The sequence below is a fragment of the Momordica charantia genome (genome assembly GCF_013281855.1).
Source record: "Momordica charantia cultivar OHB3-1 chromosome 10 unlocalized genomic scaffold, Mcharantia_2.0 BLBB01000010.1, whole genome shotgun sequence".
NCBI classification, from domain to species: domain Eukaryota; kingdom Viridiplantae; phylum Streptophyta; class Magnoliopsida; order Cucurbitales; family Cucurbitaceae; genus Momordica; species Momordica charantia.
Genome location: NW_028275158.1, coordinates 20,720,513 through 20,740,741, shown reverse-complemented (window position 1 = coordinate 20,740,741; position 20,229 = coordinate 20,720,513). Strand labels below are relative to the sequence as shown.

Here is a 20,229-nt window from a genome sequence, read left to right as displayed (position 1 = left end):
ACTATGTGGAGAATTTTTTAATTTTTTAATCTAATTTTGTTGGAATTATTATTATTATTAATTAATTTTTAATGAATGGATGTGGGTTTTAAAAGTGGTGGGAAGGGGGTTCTAAGAAAGTTCAGAAAAAATGTGCAAGTTGTGTGGGGGAATTTAATCACGTGGGGGAAATTGGGGATTTTGGATCAGGACAACTGCTGACGTCACCGGTGATTCACACGCCATTTGTTGTTTGTCGTATGTGCGTCATCTTCTTTTCTGTTTCCCACTTCTTCCCAGCACCTTCACATCGCCCTCTCATTCCACTATTTAATTACTCTCTTCATATTCTATTTCTATTCTCTTTTTAGAAACCTTTGTTTTTGTTTAAATTCTGTTTTAATCTTCGAAACTTTCGAAGGGTAAATATAACTTAATGATGAAGATAATAGTTAAACGAGCTAGGTGACACATCAAATTCGTATTTGAAGTAGATATATGGTCAGTCGATCGAATTAGTAGCTTAAAGATAGAACCTTGTACCGTGTGATGCTCCGAAACTTAAATCAGTACTTAGTCTAAATTGGTGTTGAACTAAGTTTGGTTAGGTTGCATAATGGATTGTGTACTTTGATGAGGATGAAACTCCACCTTTTATATAATAGTTTTGGGAAGCGTGTTATCCTGCTACTTGGTGCTTCATATTTGTTAATCAGCAGAGTCTAACCAGTGATCAATCGGATCCTCTATCGGTAGTATTAACATTCTTAAGTAAGGACCGAGCAAATGCTTTTGCATTGGGGGTTGAGGTGAATTGCCTATACTCCCGCATACTTGGTAGCCAAACTATAATTTACCTGTGGCAAGAGGGTCACACAACATGGAGGAGACCACTTGACACACCTCGACCTCACCCCCAACACTTATCTTTCTAAAAGTTTAAAGTTCGAATCCTCTCACCTACTTATGGTACTACAAAGAACTCTAATATTTTGTCACTATTTTATTCTTAATTATTTAATAAATGGTAATTTAACTTTCTATTATGTATGTTAACACGTTGACATTAGACATGCAATGAAATTCCTTTAAATTCGTTAAGACTAGTAGGGTTAATTTTAAGTGACAAAACAACAATTTAGAGTGAAAATAATTACTTTTAAGTTTGTAAATTGAGATAAATATTTTGAAATTTAAGAGACTAAGAATCAATATCTCAATTACTGAACTTAAAGGAATCAACCTGCATTATGTTTATGGGCTACTATTTTGCTTCTAATGTTTCATAAACCTTTCAACAATTAAAATGAAAACATGACATTTTGAAAAAAAAAAAAAAAAAATTTGACCCCACCCAATTAAAAACTCAACTGATCACCCAATTGTCAAAAGAGAAGAAAAGACAAATGAGATTGTTCTTGTGATTGAACCAAGATATTTTGTGGGTACTAGTTTTCCGGGTTGTGTTAGATTTTTCTTTTCCAAAGACAACGATGCCGCTTTTTTCGTCACGGAGACTGCTGAGAGTGCGTTAGGGCGGGAGAGATATTCATTAATGAAATTCATAGGGATTTTTTTTAGAAAAGTAAAAAGCTGGGAAAGAAGGTCCGGGTCAAATTTCTAATGAAGCGAGGACATTTCATTTTTCTTAGTTTGAGCATATCTTTTACCTAATTAATATTTTTGCTGGATCAATAAATTTTTCATGTAAACCAAAGGTAAACATGTGACTCACCCCATCGAGACATGTGTGTTTAAGCCTCAGCTCGGACTCATTCGGGACGAGAAGGAAGTGACCAGCGTGTCTAGAAGTACTGAAGTAGTAGAGAGCAGCTCAGCTCGACTCCGACAATTGGAAAATATTCGAACTGGCGAAGAATCCACTAACAGTTTGGTGGGTGTCAATTTCGCTGGTATGAGAACTTTTTGACTATAAGCGGAAGATTTGCTAAGTGACAAGTATGAGTACCGTAATTGCAGTGCCACGTTTTTAAAAGCCAGATCAATCCGTCCCATATTCTCAAAGGTACGTAATTGGACTTGGTTCTACATAAACTCAAACTAAGTACTAACTTAATTAGGCTTCAAAGTGTACTGTCGAACACCACATCAATGCAAGGTTCTATTTGTAAGTTGTTCATTAGCTCGTCAGAATCCACCTAGATTACTTGCTGACATGTAACTCAGTCAGAATCTCATCTCAATAATATTTATCAATTGGATTGTATAGATCTATCTAGAATAAGTAATTTTTTAAAATTAAACTTGAAATAGCTATTAACATGACACTCATTCAATTGTTAGAGTTAGTAAAGGACTAAAAATGAATTTTTTCCCAACAAAATTTCTAGAAGAAATCATTTGTCTATAATTAAAAAAATTGAGTAGAAAAATGATAATCATGTGTATTTTTTTTTTCCTTTCTTAGGAAAATAGATTGACGAAAAAGACGTAAATGGCCCTAGACATTTCAGATTCATTGATTTAACACAACTTGCCAATTTGCCTCTCCCTTTCTCTAAAACTCATTTGTCTTGTTTGGATAAGTCTTCAATAAAGTTTGGTGGAAAATATGGCCCACATCATATATTATTTTATTATTAAAGAAAATGGTCCCATTTTCATATGGCTTCTTCTAGGGCAAGTGCTGTCCATATTTTCAAAATTATCCTTCAAACTGTTCTTTTAGTTTAATATTGTTTTTGCCACATTTTTTTGTCCCTCCAAATCTACCCTTGTTACTCTAAATAGTAAAAATTAAAAAGTAAAAACTTCTTTAAAGCCCAATTTAAATGAGTGGAAATACTTGAAAGCCTAGTTCTTAATTAATATAGGAGAGTCTTTTGATGATTTGACGATGTTAGAAGGTGAGGCTCCGAAAGCCACGTGGGTCGGGCTCAATGGTCTAGACTAACAAAGTAAGTAGGGATGAACTCGTATGGGATGAACTCTAACGTCATGCAATTTCGTCAATAGTGGAGAGTGGTTCACCGACTTGGAAAACAGTTCTGTTGGAACAGGTAATTATCTAGTAACCCACTATAAATACACACCCTCATTCTACTTGGTCAGGTATGCAATTTTGTCTAAAGTTGAACTGCTCAGCTCGAATTCAGACTAACTTAAACTTCGGAGTGCTCTTCTTGTCTTTGCAGGTCTTCCTTCTCCAGCTCGCCCATGCACAGTTTGTCCGAGTGAAGTTCTCGTTGGTTCCTAATACTTGATAGAAATCAACATTAACAAATGATGTGTAATGGACTACTATAAATGGGAAAAATCTAATCAAGTTTTCATAAAACCCCACACAAAATAAGACTAGAAATTTTCCTTTCAAAACGAGAGTGGAGATTGAAGGAAAAACTTTCCCCATAATTTTTTTCTAAATTAGAGTGGAAATAAATTCTCTCCCAACCGACCAACCCCGACACTGTTTTTTATATTTCTAATATGTATAATTCTCACCATTTTCTATTATATATATAAATAAATAAATAACATATATATATATATTTAAAATTTTATTTTCAAATAATTAAAATTATTTATAGAATAGAATTTTTTTTTCGTGTTAAGTCCTGATCTTGATTCCCCAAATCTTATATTAAGAATTTATTGTTACTTCCTACGCTTTATTCTTTTCCTTCTCCATTATTGTTATTTTTTTTAATTCAACAATGATGTTTGGCCAATATTTTTGTTCTTCTAAATAAAAATAGAAATTTGTTCGATTATCCTTCTCCTTTCATTTAATCTTCAATATTTTAAAATGCAAATGTTTGGTTTTTGTTGTAATTTTTAATTTGAAAAAGTATATCTATATATTTTCGTAAATTGTCATACGAATTTTAGGTTTTGATATTAAACGTATAACTTATAAGGAAAAATAGAATAGAAATTAATTATAAAGACAAAAAAACATGAACCTAGATCTGATATAAAATAATTTGTCCATGATTTCTAGAACATGATTATTAATTAATGCACTTGTCCCCTGTTTCTATTTAAAAATAAGCAGGGAAAGAAAGCTGGATATAAAGAAGTCCTAAATATATAAATTTTATAAAAAGTGACCTAACAAAGCACGTGGAAATCATTTACGCAGGGGTTCCCACTCTAATACCATCTTAAGAATGAATAAACCATCACTCAACCAAAAAGTTTAAGCTCGTTGGATCAATTTAATTCATTTATATGGATTCTAACATAATTCATAGTCCAATGGCAGACCCTCGAGTGCTGGTGCAGTGGCAAGAGGTTTTGGTGTTGACACCCAAAACAATTTATTTAGATAGATTAACGCTTGTGACTCTCTCAATTTTTGTTGGATCATAAGTGTTCGTCAATTCAGACTCGCTCAAAAGTCGTTAGCAATCATTTTCATTCTTTTTTACAGTGGAACTTGCAGTTGCAGCCTTACTTAATTTGGGTTTTTTGTTTTCAACTCTCATATATTGTGGAGGTTCAAAATTTATACTTGTCCTTTTGGTTATACTAGAGTGGATTTTAGGTTCAATGCACAAAGTTTTATTTCCCTTTTTACCCCCTTCACAAAAATCAATATAATGGTAACAAAAGTGTGATTCAATTTCTCACCTGTTCTAACTTGTTTCATAACCCATCATTTTCTTTTTGTTAGAAAATATTAAACTTACTTCTATCAAATTCTTTCATCCTAATATAGGTAATTTTGGTTAAAATTGGCATTTTAGTGCTTACAATTTACCCTCGGTTTAAATTTATCTTTAGAATTCTTACGATTGGGTTACATCTCTCAAAATATCTCTATTGGTATCGTATATTAGCAATTTTCTTACCGGATAAAGTTGATGTCTAGTATGAACTATATGTGAAAGAAACTTTATATTATATTATTAGATTATGTTATATGAATTAGATATAGTTTAGATTATACTATCGATCAATATTTTAATTATATTTTATTAGTATAAATAGGTTATTACGTTTGTATCTATTTTTTACAAAAACCCTATTTGTTTATTTTCTTTATTTTCTCTAGAAAACTAAATCAACATGTTTTCTATTTTTTCGAATTTTTAACTCAAAACACTGCTCGTTACTTTTCTCTGTCACGTCCAAATAAAATTTGCCACGTAAATAATGGTTAAGTTTTTTTTCTTTTTTTTTTAAAGAATAATAAAGTTTAACAGTGTAAGGGATGTGTTGAGATATTTAACCTAAATCTAATCAAACTTTTAAAATCATACGTACCAACCAATCGTAAGAGAAATTATTATAGTATTATAATGTTAGCTTTTCTAGAAGAAAAAAAAAGAGCTTAGTTTTTTAAAGGTTAAGATTTAATTTGTTGTGTTTAGAAAAAAATAATTTAATATTTATGTTAAATGTAACGTGAGATTAATTAAAACATGTTCTCTTCGTAAAAGTTCAAGATTATTGAAATTCACAACTTTTTAGTTAGAGATATATGCAAATTATCTTGAGCTATACTTCTAGATTTCATTCTTAAAATTTAATATATTCTATTTTAATCCATAAATTTTGGATAAAGACTATTTTAAACTTTACTATTGATTTTAATTTTCTTTCATTTAATTATTTGATTGAAAATCAACTTGCCCTACCGAAGATATTTTTAAATATTGTCACAAAATTTGTTTTGACAATATTATTTAATTGGGACTTTGATTGAAAATATGTAACATCTTTCAAATTAAATTTAATGAGTGAGATTCACCGACCTTAAAAGAGGAGTATGCAATGTCAATAGAAATAAATTTCTAAAAATACTATAAACAAAATTTTAAAATAATATATACTAAGAATCAAAATTTTATATCTTCCCATAGAAATTTTAAGTGTCAATGTCAATACAATTTTATAAAAATGTCAATAGAAATATTGATAAAATGTTAATGTTTGATAAATATTTCTAAAAAGATTATAAAAATAAAAATTCACAACAAATATTTAAATTAATGAATAAACATTTATTTTGAAAGTTAAAAAATATTAATATTATTATTATGTGTATATTAGTAATATTTTATTGATATTTTTTATATTAGGCGAGTTTTTTATAGAATGGAAATGCCAATTAAATTCTCGAGTAAATCTATAATACTATCCAAACGAAATTAAAGAAAATAATAATTATTAGGTATAAGAAAAGTCCAAGAAGCTGACCGAAGACCAGAACGGTCAGCCATGACCTTGAAATTTGACCGTTGAAAATTCCGTTTTCCCACCTCAATATTGCCCGCCTACCCCCCGCACGTGCGCCGCACCGCAATCTTTGAGTCCAGTCCAAGCATTCAAAAAAAAAAATAATAATAATATTTTAACATATCTTTCGTCTAAAATTAATAAAATATATCATATTTGCACCTGCTTAATTAGGAGGTTGCAAGGGACCTTCCTTATTATTGTTGTTGTTATTATTCTTATTATTATTATATATTTTTTAATTTGATGGGCAATGGGCCGTTTTGGTTTTCTTTATTTTATTTTATTCATAACGGAATTCAAGATGACGTTATTTTGTTATAAACCAGTAAATAATTATATTTTAATTTGTATTTTCTACTCATTAAAAAATGAACAGAATGGAGCAGGGCAACTATTTTTGTCCTTATATGACTTTTTTTCCATTAGTATTTTTTTTAATTTCAATTTTTATCTATTTTTAATTCATATACTTTCAAAACGTTCATTTCTGTCTCTATACTTTTAAAAAGTTATCGTTTTGGTCCTATCATTTTATATTTCATCTAATTTGTTACATATAATTTTAATACGACACTACATTTAATATATTGCAATTTAGCCTTGGCTTTATATTAAAGAACTTTTATTGTGTATAAAAATCGTGTTTAAATTTTGCAAACTACAATGAAATTGATCACTTTTTAAAAATATATGAATTAAAATGAATGTTATGAAAATATAGGGACTAAAATGAGCAAAATTTTCAAAGGCAGGGACTAAAATAAAAAAAAATTAAAAATATATAAACTAAAATATTATTTTAACATTTTTAATAAAAAATAAAATGGTTCACATTAAAAAAGAAAAAATTCCATGATGAGTGTCATGAGTATTATTATTGGGAGTGGGAGTCAATTTTTATTTCATTTAAATAATAAAGTGGGTTAATTCATTTAAAAATAATTTGGACGACTTCAATGTGTGCATGGTATACAAGGAATATTTATGTGTTTTTTTTCCATTTAGTTATTAGTATTTAAAAAGTTTTAATTCTTACCTTTATGTTTTAATATTTTTTTAACCATACCTTCTCATTTAGTGAGTATTAAAATTTACTCGTGAAAAACTTACATGTTATATACTTGGTAGAAATTTAAATAATGAACTAAACAATCTGAAATTTAGGGTCGTTCGGTAACGTTCTCGTTTCCAAATTTTATTAAGAAACTTAAACATTTTGCAACTAAATATGTTTCTTGTTTCTCAATTTTTTTTAAAACATTCTCAAAATTATATAGAAATTTTGTAAACAATCAAAACAAGTTTCTTGTTTCTAGTTTCCGTTTCCAATTTGTTACAATATATAAATATAAATAGTATTTGATCATCTTTGACTTTATGAGCGTTGGGCTATATAATTCTATTTTTCTTTGTTAAAAATTAAGAAACAGAAACAAGAAACGAAACGTTACCAAACGAGCCCTTAATTTAAAATTAAAAAAAAAATTGAAGTTTCAAGGACTTCTTAGAAATTGAGAGGAACCAATAAATTTTATTTCTTAATTACTTGGCATCACTCATCTTCTAAATATTTACCAACTCATTAAGTATCATGTCATGCAAACTTACCATAATCTAATTTTAAATTTTACGAATAATAAAAATATAATTTAAAAAAATATATATAAGCGACTAAATTGAAAGCTCTAACGTATATTATTCTTTATAACTTAGGGGATTGGTAAAAGTTGGAAAGAAGTCCTTAGATATATTTATTTTGTTTAAATAAAAAAGTGCAATAAACAAGTTTAAAAGAGAGAGAGAGATAAAATTGATGTCATGTGTTAAGATCACATCTAAACACACTTAGCAATTGTAAGATGCTTTGGACTTTTTTAGCCTTTTTGTTTTTAAATTACACAAATGCTAGATTTGTGGGATTCTCTAGAGATCTTCTATCAAATTGATGTAATAATTAAATGTGGGTTATGAGATTTTTTTGGTTTAAACAATATATACTTCTTAAAATAGGATGCTTTTCCTCTAACATTTTTTTTTCTTTTACACTTTGGATACTTTTTTGTTGATGTATGGTAACACATTGATGTGATGTTAATTTTGTCTTTTTGGCCAAATAGTGAGTTTGAGACACGATTATGCGAAATGAAATAAAAGAAACGTAAAACTGGATTGATTTATTACTATTTTAGTACAACAGGATGGTGACTTGAACTCACGATCGACTTTTTGATTGAACATAAATATCTTAACTCTATTGAGTTATGCTCAAGTTGGCAAAAGTTGATTGAAATTGATAAATAACTCTAATGCAAGTGTATGAGAAAACACTAAGCTCAAGATGTGAACCACTTGACAAGATTCGCTTGATCAAACTCGAATTTAGTCAACTTTGTATTTGTATTTATGTACAAGTGTTACAATCTCTAATATGTAATCTGTTGATACTTTCTATCGAGTGTAAACTTGATTTGAGGGCTATTGAGCTTGTTCTTGTAGAAGAAGGATTAGTACCTTCGACTTCTGGCTTGTTGAATGATCTTTGAGATCTTCGGCTTGTAGCTTGATGAAGTCTTTGGCTTGGAACTTAATAAGTCTTCAGCTTGTAGCTTGACAAAGTTGTTCGACTTGTAGCTTGATGAAGTCTTCAACTTGTAATTTGACGAAGTTCTTCAACTTGTAGCTTGATAAAATTATTCGACTTGTAGCTTGACGAAGACTCTTTGAAGTTTTCAGCTTTAAGATCCTTAAAAATTTTTGGCTTGTTGATGATGAATAGAAGATTCAATTCTTAAAGTCTTTTAGGTTTTCGATTCTTCGAGTCTTAAAGTCTTTGCAGATTCTTCTTATACTTTTTGAGTCTACTTAATTCTTCCTTTTGAATGCTTGTAGGAAATTCTAAATCTCTTGGCTCTAAATCCGACCTCTTATGAATACCTTTGATGAGCGATGACCCTCCTCATTATAGAGTCTTAATGGGTCTTCTTCTCATGGACTTAATGAATTTGAGTCCAATTTCAACATGGATTGATCCAATTCACTGATGTCATCGGATAGCTATAAAAAAGATACGTGGCATAATTTGATTTATCGTTTTAAGATTAATTTATGGCACATATAAATTTGTGGTTGGTCCTAAATATAATTTTAAAATAATTACGTGACACTTAATAATCAGCCAAAATTTATCATTCGATAATGATTTTAGCATGTAAATCCAAAACTCAATAATTTGTATAAAAAGAAAAAAAAATTGAGTGGTAGACTTTTGAAGCAAAAATGCAACATTCATTCGATCACCAAAATTTCCATACAAAAGACTCAAAATGGGCCCCTACAAAAGCAAACTCTAGCTGGCCAAGATTTAAACACAATTATTCTAAACTTTTGGTCACTAATTAATTTAGACATAACTCCAAAATGCATCTAAAGCAATAATAGTCACTAACTCATGAAATGAAAACATCATAAAGGCAGAGTTTAAAATATGAAAATAAAAACATCAATTTCAATATAACTGTCTCTAAAGAAGTTTGAGATGATTCCTCTTCTTGACCAAACTCTCACCAAATTTGAGAGAGTAAAGCTAGTTTGTTGAAGCTTTTTAGCTTTTCGATTAGGATTATACGTAAAGTTAGTTAGATTTGATATGGAATTTGTTATTGTAACTTATTTCTGTTGCAGCGAGATGTTATAAAACTCACTGTTATTTTGTTCACAAGCATCAAGAAAATGGGAAAACCTCCTTAATGAGAACTCAATTCTTTTCTTACTCTCATTATTTAACACGGTATCACATCATTTTTGTCAATCCAGGGCACCATATCAAGACTATCAAATTGACATATGAGAATTACTAATCTGGAAACTCTAGATTCAATTCATCTGATGCTTTACTTCAGTGGCAGGATCAATTAATTTCCTCGTGGTTGTTGGGAGCTATGGCCGCTACTGCACGAGCAATTTGGACGACGCTTGAAGATACCTATCTCACACGAAATTCGACGAAAGTCATGAACTACAAACTCATTGAAAGTTGTGGGAGAACCAATTTCTACGAAGGATCATTGGATTAGGTGATGAATTTGAAGCTATTATTTTAGTAATTACTGCTAAAACTACATTCTCGTCTCTTACAGAAAACAATATAGATATCATTGCTACTCTGAGCAACAACATCCATCCAAGGCAACAAATATAGAGGAGGTCGTACTGATGGGTTGGGTAAATTTAATTTATTTATATGAATTCTAACATAGGTTGAAGAGAAATACGTATAACAAATTCGAGGATCGGGGCTATTAAAAAGTACATAAAATCAAGAATTACAAATAAAAGGAAACTTATTTTTCAAAATTTTTTTTAATTCAAAAATTCATTACGGGTAATTAATTGAGGCTAAAGAAGCAACGTGGATTTGACTATCTTGGTCCATTTGATCGAACTAGACTACTTAACCAGATCGAGTTAACTGAACCCGATCAAGTTTGTCTATTCGAACCAATCTCAGGGAGACGCAATGTACGTGGTACACAATCCTATATTGTTTGTTATTCTCAATTGAAACCATTTGTCAACCATTTGTCTTAACTTAGACATAAAACGTGTTGAGATCAGCATCAAACTAGTTTGCACATCTCTTATATGTGTAGGTGCTCGTTGAAGCCCGAATCCAAATCATATACCAACCTATACCATTTTTCAAATTTTAAAAACTAAAAACTGAAAAGAAAAAGAAAAAAAACTCTTAAAACAACCATCAGCTTCTAGAAACCAATACCCTTCTAGAACAATAGTGGGCTAAGATTCCTAACAAAAAAAATTGCACCAACTACCAATTATATTAATACCCTCAATCATGTAGCAACTTATAATTAATCTAATCTTTAAAAAAAAAAAAAAATTATTAATCTAATCAAATTTTCATTACATTTCCCAACACCCAAATGGGCTTTCAAAAAAAATTTGAAGGCCCAAATTCTCTCTTCCTCTTAGTTTCCTCTCTCACACATTGGACTAAGTTGACTAATAGTGTCAGCAATTTGGACCATGATAATTATATCATATATTATACGATTACCGTAAAAAAAATTGATAGTGAAGAGTTAGGATATGGTTTAAGGCAATCATATAATATATGATAATATTATTTCATATATTATACCATTTTATATGGTTCAGGTGTTGGGTTATGGTTTGGCTGCTTCCAAATAATTCCTCGATCCGATCCAACATTAAAGAAAACACACACATCACTAACTTAAACCATTTATATTTGTTTAAAGCCTCAATAAATTAGACATTTAATCTAAATTAAAGATGTAATTAAATCAAATAATTTAATGAACTTGAGATTCTAAATCCAAGCCGCCTTAATTACTTTTTTAAAAAAATGATTCCTTTTGTTTTTTAATTTTCTTTTGTTGAAACTCACCTGGGGAGATGAATCTCTCTCTCTAAGGCGGCTTTTAATTTTTTATTTTATTATTATTATTATTTTGCAAATGATTATGAACAAATTTCACTTTCAAAGTTGGTGTTTTTCTCTCTCCTGTGAAAATTATGATCAATCAAATGCATGCATGCGAATCATGGGTTCGAAGAAAGAATATGTTTATGACCCGTTTAGTAATGTTTTTTTCTTTTCAATAAAGAAAAATAAAATTGTGTTAGATAATGGTTTTCTTTTCTATTGAAAAAATCAATAGAAATGTGTTTTTGGTGAGCATTTATGGTTTTTTCTTCCCTAAAAAGTAAAATTAAAAAAGTTAAAAGTTAAATTGTAGAATTAAATATTCAAAATTTATGTTATATTTGTATTTTATAAGTCAAGGTTAATGGTAAAATAATGTTGTTGTTTACGTTTTGAAAAAACCTATAAATTAGAACAAAGTAAAAAAAAAAAGGTTAGATTTTGTTTGTTTCTAAAAATTTTATCCAATAAATAAGAAACAAGAAACAGAAACAGTTAACAAAATATTTATATATTTCTCAAAAAATTGGAAATGAGAAATAAAAAAAAGGAAACAAAACGTTGTCGGAGTTTTCCAATCAAACAAAAATATTTTTATCTTCTCGAGTAATATTTCTTTTTTCTTTTTTAAGAATTTGAGAGAGTTTAGAAAGTCGAATTTGGAGACACTAATTAGTTAATATTTTATATGCTAAATAATTACATCAAGAGATGACGGCTAAATATGAATCAACAAAGATGGGGTTTATTTTAATAACACCTATTTTGACGTCTATAAAAAGGCTCTTTTTCTTTTTTCTTTTTTTTTTCTTTTTTTCTAATAATTGGGGTTGCATCTCGAGATTTGTATTATCTTTTTGAAAAAAGTACTATTCAAATAGGAATTTATTCCAATGGATGAACACAAATATTATAATAAATAAATGCATAATAGGTTTGGATTAACCCATCAAGATTTGGAACAAATAGATAGATAAAAAAAATCTCTTGTTTTTTCGTGCAGTATTGGATAAAAAAACGACACTATTATATTACCAAGTAATCTTGTCACATATTTAATCCCACCCATACATTTTTCTTTTCTTTTTTGAAACATACTCCGATATTTTCTTATTTGGACATAATTTTCATTTATTTTTTAAATAAAAATGAATGATGATTACACAAAATAAATAAGGCCTCTTCTTTCACGAGGTACAAATAAAAATTTCTGTCTATTGCTCTTTGCGTTTTGTGAACAAACATATATATATTGAGACTATCGAACCAAAACATGTGCTCGAGAGATAACTATTCATATATTGATAAGAGAGGTATGAATTTTCGAGAAGACGGATCTATCAGGTGTAAGAATAAAAAGAAGTAGATCTATTATATTATTTTATAAATGATATAAATATGTCCATTAAAACCGCTTTATACATAATGGTTTCAAAACCAATGTAACAATGGAAGAAGGAAGGAATCAAGACAGCTATGCATTTATTATAGTGAAAGAAGACAACTTCCAAGTTAAGTGAACCTAAGATTCTAGAAGCCCATTTATCCTAAATAAATAAATAAATAATATATTATGTATATATTATATTATTTATTTTGTTACTTATAGAACTTGTTCTTCTTTGAGATTTTGTTTGTGTGCCTGTATTTATGGTTTCAGTGATTGGCAACTCATTCCAACTATTGAATGAATCAATGGAAGAACATTTCAAAATTTGTCAATAATTTAATGAAAAAAGTTTGTTGGTTTTTTCCGTAAAAGATTATCCAATAAAGATCAAATTTAATTTGTTATGTCACTGCTAAAACGAAAAGGTTTATGCAATATGTATGGAGACGAAAATTCAAACTCACGACCTATTAGAAGAAGTAGAGATACCAAAACTGCTAAAATCTAGAAAAAATTTTTCAGGGTTTCACATTAATTTACGATTAAGTATTTTTTAGAGCTCATAAAAGTGTGATTTCATAGCATAGTCATTTTTGTAAATATGCTCAGTACGACAATTAATCTCTAAATTATCGACTTGCAAAATTGAAATTAAAAATTATATAAAATAAAAACAATTGAATCTCGAAAATGTTGATTTAAAAGGAAGGGAAAAAACATATTAGTAGAATAATTTATAGAAAAAAATATTAAAGATGCTCGTTTGAGCGTTTTGGACTCTAATATCATATTAATATCCGTGGTTACCTCTCAAAACGAATTGACAATGAGAAGGTAGATCATGTCTATCACAAACTCCTGTAATTACTTTCTTATCTTTTCAATCTGGAATCTTTAACCCTCTGAACCCAACGTAGATCCGCCCCTAACCACTACTGTATGTTTGTGTTGGCTAAAAATATTGATGTTTGAACCTTAGAAAATAATGTCTAATTCTTGATTTTAGTACGTGGTTTATATTTGAAAAATAAAAGTTCCAAATATATTTAAATTTATATTTGTAAAGAAAAAAGGTTTCTAAATATAGTGATGAATAAAAGAAAGAAGAAGGATTCTTCATTCTTGCTAAGTAATCTATCCACCTACAAAAATTCCTTCAATTTTTTAAAATTTACGATAGATTAACAAAAAACAGTTAAAATTCCAGTAACCTATCAAAGAAGTCTTCAAAAAATAATAATAAATATTTTTTTTCTTAATACATGTCCTATAAAAGGATTTTAATTAAAATATTTTTATACTTTGTTACATTTTCTTTAAAGTACTTTTAATCACAAATTTATCTGGTTGCGCTACATCTAGTATAAATATCAAATTACAATAAAATGATTAATCACTTTATAGATCTAGAATGTGATTATTGTAAAAATTATTTTTATTTGTTACCAAACACTCCAGATTTTTTAAAAATCGCTTTTAATTTTAACCCTCCAAAATCATTTAGTAAGTTAATTCAAATAATATCAGATTTTTAAATATATCAGCAATATTATATGTTTACAAAAATGGTATGTTTTGAGATATTTTAAACATGTGGGGTGTGGTTACATCCACAAGTTGACATAAATGTAATATATATATATATATTTTAACCTTAATTTTGTAACATTGAAAATTAATATGAACTAAAAATAGCACAAAAAAAAAAGATTCCCAGAGAGATATGACTTGTTCTTGAGTTTGCATTAAATTTCACCTCATCCATAAAAGATGTCAACAATTTAACACTTTGTTTTTTTTTTTTGGGTATTAGAAAGGCAAGTTGGGGGCAGCAATTAATTGGTGTGTTCACTTTTTCAAAAGCTTCAATAACACTGTTTAATTTTGGTCAAACCCTAAAAGAGGAGAAGAAAATTCAATGTCCCTTTGGGTTTCCTTTTTCAACCAAACTTCTACTGTTAATTGTTACTTTTGTCGATTTTTTTTGTTTAAAATATAAATTGGCAAAGTGGAATCTGAACATGAGATGAGAATTTGAATTAATTTTCTCGAGTTGAATTGTTACCAACTCTACGTGAATAACTCGACGATGAAATGTACATTCAACTTACTAAAATCTCATCATGACATTTTTTATATCATTTTTTAACGTGTTGTCTTATTTTGGATAAAAGTCAGAATATGAAAGGTTTGAACTTTTAAACTTTTAAAACATTAAAAGATTAATAAATGTGTAAAAAAAATGGAGAATTTCTCACCATAAGACGAAGATAAAAAAGGAATATAAAAAAATATTAGATTCTATTGTAATTACTCTTTCAATTGCTTTATTATTATATTATTATTTAAGAAACATGTGGGGTAGGAGGATTTAAAAGGCTAGACATGAATTTTAAACCTAGTTATCGTTGAATTTTTCTTAATCAACAATAAAGGTGTAAATTGACAACTTTTTTATAGTTCACATTTATAATTTGATTGGGATATTCGTTATGAGGCTGAGCCTTTCTTTGAGCAAGCATCGAAATGCTATTCTTTCTAGTCTCATTCTGATATTTTGAAAAATACGCACAAATCAGTAGTGGGACACTGTCTACTATTGAAACAGTACTTACATCATTTCTCTCTCCTCAAAGAATTCAAAGTCATCAGGATAATAAACAACATTTGTTTATATTACTTAATTTTCTTTATTGGAAAAAAATATATATCATTAGAATCAAGAGATGAAATGGGATGAATGAAATTTAATCGTTTTAATGCAAATAGGATATGCAGTACTAAGGCCTCCATTAAATAAAAAAGGTGTTTCCTTTATGAGGAAAATTTTGTTCATAAAATTTTTTTTTTATTTAACCAAACAAAATCGTATTTGAACATAATATTAATTTGGTATATCTAAATTGGTTCTTTTGACTTTAATAGGTCAATCAAAATCATTAGAGTTGTTAAAAACTTGTAAAATTGAAATCTTTTTAAATAAACCCAAAAAATCCCATATGGGAAAACAATCCAAATTAATAAATGAACAAATTCATACTTTATAATAATTAAAAACAAAAGTAAAATCTTCTTGACCAATGTGAATCTCTCATTTTCTAATCTCTTAGTTGGCCCTCACAAGTGCAATGTATTAGAGAGAATTAAAAAATCGTTTTTATTTTGCCAAATCAAAAGATGTATATTAAATAATAATTATTCCCCATAATTATAATTAAAGGAAAAAAAAAGATTATTTATTGAATAAATAGTTTTAAAAGTCAAAACTACTTTAGTGAAATACCAATTCAAGTGATGTACTCTTTCCTTTTCAATTAAATGATAAATAATTGCCCCTTTTGACCTCAGATCTCACCTTATTAATTTGCTTCCACATTATTCGTTGAAAAAGCCATTTGGGTTTTTTAGACTTTTTCTCAATTTTAAATTTGAATATTTCAATTAAAAATATAGTGAGGTATTAAAAAAGAACTAAATGAGAAAACTATTTTTATCCGTTACCTCCACTTTTTTTTTTATTTATTTATTTTAGTTTCTATACTCTCAAAACGTCGTCCATTTCGGTTTCCTTTACTTTGAACTTTAAAAAATGTTACCATTTTGATTCTTGTTTGAAAGACTTTCACACAAATTTTATACACAAACATAAATCATTATGGCTACATTTCAATAAATCTATTAAATATAGTATGTGCTGAATTATAATTAAATAAATAGATAAAAAATAAAATAAATGGACCAATATGATCCATTTTTAAAAGTACAAGATCAAAACGAACTTTTAAAAGTATGTATTTTGTTTTTAGTACAACAATTTAGAGATATGGAATATCAAACTTTCGACCCTGAGACAAGGAATATATGTCAATTACCGATATGTTATATTTACACCGGCTAAAAATATTTTTTTAGTAGAACATATAGGGATGTAGTATATATCAAACTCACAATCTCTTAGTTTAAGATATATGTCAATTATCGTTGAGTTATGTTCCCTTTGACATGTTGGCTAAAAGTATAGGTACTAAAATAAATTAAAGTTGAAAGTACTCGATAGACATTTTTACCAATAATTTAGCAAAAAAATAATAATAATAATAAAGAAATATTTTAATATTATAGTCATTATTTCATCCTACGTCACATTGACATGGTTGAATTTGTTAGATTTCGACATAGGTAAGGTATGGAGAGCAAAAATTAAAATAATGTTTTTCTTAATATATTGTTTTTTATTATAATTGAGACGTATAACTTCTTGCTATTTATATATTTAAATACTTGATTTCATCACTAATGTAATGGTGACATACAACCTTAGTCATCTTGGATGTAATATATTTAGTACAACTAAATTTTAAGATTATCATTATTTATAGAAATAAATATTGATTTAATTCTTAAGACAAATATTGATTATCTTCTAATTCCATATTTGTATTTCTATCATGTTTCTTATGTTTATACAATTTTTCAATTTTATCGTAACCTATGATTTTAAAATTTTCAATTTAATCTTTTTGTGTATTTATTTATCTTTTTCATTCAAGATAATTTAAAATATATTTTATTAACATAATTTAACCCCTCATGATATGACATTAAAATTTATTTTATTAACGTAATTTAAAAATATATTTGTTTTAATTTACTAAATCCTTTATTGTTTTTCATAACTACATTTGGTAATTATTTTTGTTTTGTTTTTTATTGCACAAACGAAATCATATTTAGTAACAATTTAAATTTTATTTTTTAAAAATTAAATATTCAAATTTATTGTGTTGTATTTGTTTTTTTAATATTTATTATGCTTTCTAAAAATAAAAATATAAACAATACTTCTATCTATATTTTGAAAAAAAGATTTTGAAAGTTTAAAATATTTATCTACAATTCTGCATACTTTTTTAAAAATGAGAAATTATAAATAAGAATAATTATCAAGTATCTATGTTTATGAAACAATAAATAAAATAAGAAAAAGAGCCCCAACATGAACTTAGAACTCGACCAATAATAATTTACCCGACTTAGAATGAAATAATGAAATAATATTATAAATAATGAATACACACAATGGACTAGAGGGACAAAACAAACAACAAAACCTTAATCATTACCTTATCCAATTTGTATTACATAGTTTTACAAAATAATAATTCCTCTTCTTTTTTTTTTTTTATCAAAGGAAAGATTCTTAAAGAAAAGAACCAGAAATGGAAAGATGAAGGAAACAAACTACTGTTAGGAGAAAAGACCGTTTTGCCCTCGGAATTAGGCAAAGGGAGAAACGCCGTCGGATCACTCCTTGACTTGATCCAACGGACGAGATTAGGCGACCGAGGAAAGAGGAAGCTTCCGTCGCGTATCACCGAAGGCGCGACGCTCCTCTGCTTGTATAAGTACCTTTCCACTCTCTCCTTCCACTCTCAATCCAATATCTAAACCCTAATCTTCAAAGTTATTCAATCGTTTCTTAATTTCGATTTCAAATTTTCAATTTCCGCTTCTACGGATCTATGGATTTCGTCAATTTTGGAGGAAGCTGCTGCGCTCAAGAACATCAAGCTTCATCTTCTCGGCGAACTCTCTCCATTGCCGAGGAATTTGGCTTCTGATAATCTTTGCGTATCGTCATCGGATTGTTCGGTGAGTTCTGGAGCTTCTTCGACCGCGAACTGTCCGCTTACGATCTCCGACTACTTCGATTCCAACGAAATCTTCGAATTCTCCTCTGATTTGATGCCAAATGAGCTGGAAGATGATTTTTTTAGTTTTGAGATGAAACCTAATGTGATCGATCTCACGACGCCGAAATCGGCGGAATCGAGCTCTCTTTTCAGTAATGGATCATTCGAAGTTGAATCGGAGCCTAAAGGAGTTAACCAGATCGCTTCGGAGACATCGAATTCGAATCGTAAACGAGCGAATTTGAAGATTTCGCTCCCGAACAAGACGCAGTGGATCCAATTCGACGCGCCGGAGAAGAATCCGGCCGCGGTGATGCAGAGGACTGCGGATCTTGAGGCGGAGAGGAGAGTTCACTACAGAGGCGTTCGGCAGAGGCCTTGGGGAAAGTTCGCCGCCGAGATTCGGGATCCGAATCGCCGTGGATCGAGAGTCTGGCTTGGAACGTTTGAGACCGCAATCGAGGCTGCGAGAGCGTACGATCGCGCCGCCTTCAAGCTTCGAGGATCCAAAGCGATTCTCAACTTTCCGCTAGAAGCTGCGAATTCTTACTCAGATCAACCGGCGGCCGCGAACTCTTACTCGGAACCTGCCGCCGCCACCGGGAAGCGGCGGAGGGAAGAGGAAGTACGAGAGGAGGTTGAAGCGGTGGTGGTGAAGAAAGAGAGGACGGCGGAGGTCAACGCCGTCGCCGACGTTGCTTACCTGAGAGATATGCCGTTAACGCCGTCATCTTGTTCGATGGTTTGGGACGGTGAAACGAAGGGAGCTCTCAATATGCCGCCGTTATCGCCGTTATCTCCTCATCCGGCGTTGGGTTTTCCTCAGCTTATGGTTGTATAATATTGGGGGAAAATCTTTTCATTTTTTCTTTTCCCTTTTCCGTTTTTCATCCTCTGAATAAATAAGAAATTGAGTTTGTTGATTTGTTAATGATTTTTTCCAAGAAAAATTCAATACAAAATGCACAAAATATTACAACCATTGACGCAAAAAGTTAGAGGTTTAATTAAATATAAATTAGTAGTGTACAGTCTAAAAACTCATTATTCAGAGTAAAAATGGATTTAAATTTTAAAAATGTTTCATTGTAGTATGTTGTATTAACTTATTTTTATTTCATGTTAATAATTTTTAGTACAACAAGAAGACGTGAGATTGAACCTTTTCTCTAAAAAAAAGAGTAAGGTATCTTGGTTGTTAAGTTAAGTTCATGTTGTCAATTTCATTTTAATGTTATTCTGAACAAAAAAAAAAGTGATCGAAAATTTACAATATTTTTAAGTTGACATAACAATATTTTAAAATGGATTGTTATTGTCGAAGGTTGATTCACTTAAAATATTATAATTATAATTATTGGTTTCTTTATTAGTCTTTTCATATATATAGAACATTGTATTAATTTAACTAAAATTAATCTAATAAATATGTCACGTGAGTATTAATTTTTTAGTATAATAAGCGGGTGGATAATTCAAACTCATGATTT

The 20,229-nt window shown here is 29.1% G+C and overlaps 1 protein-coding gene across 1 annotated transcript; it reads left to right on the top strand.

The window, feature by feature from the left end:
• The first annotated feature begins 18,460 nt into the window (after window positions 1–18,460).
• On the top strand, window positions 18,461–19,670 carry LOC111024944 (ethylene-responsive transcription factor 5). Its single transcript, XM_022302768.2, has one exon. It carries the CDS (start codon window positions 18,792–18,794, stop codon window positions 19,578–19,580), a length of 789 nt encoding a protein of 262 aa, XP_022158460.2. The 5' UTR covers window positions 18,461–18,791; the 3' UTR covers window positions 19,581–19,670.
• The last annotated feature ends 559 nt before the right edge of the window (window positions 19,671–20,229 follow it).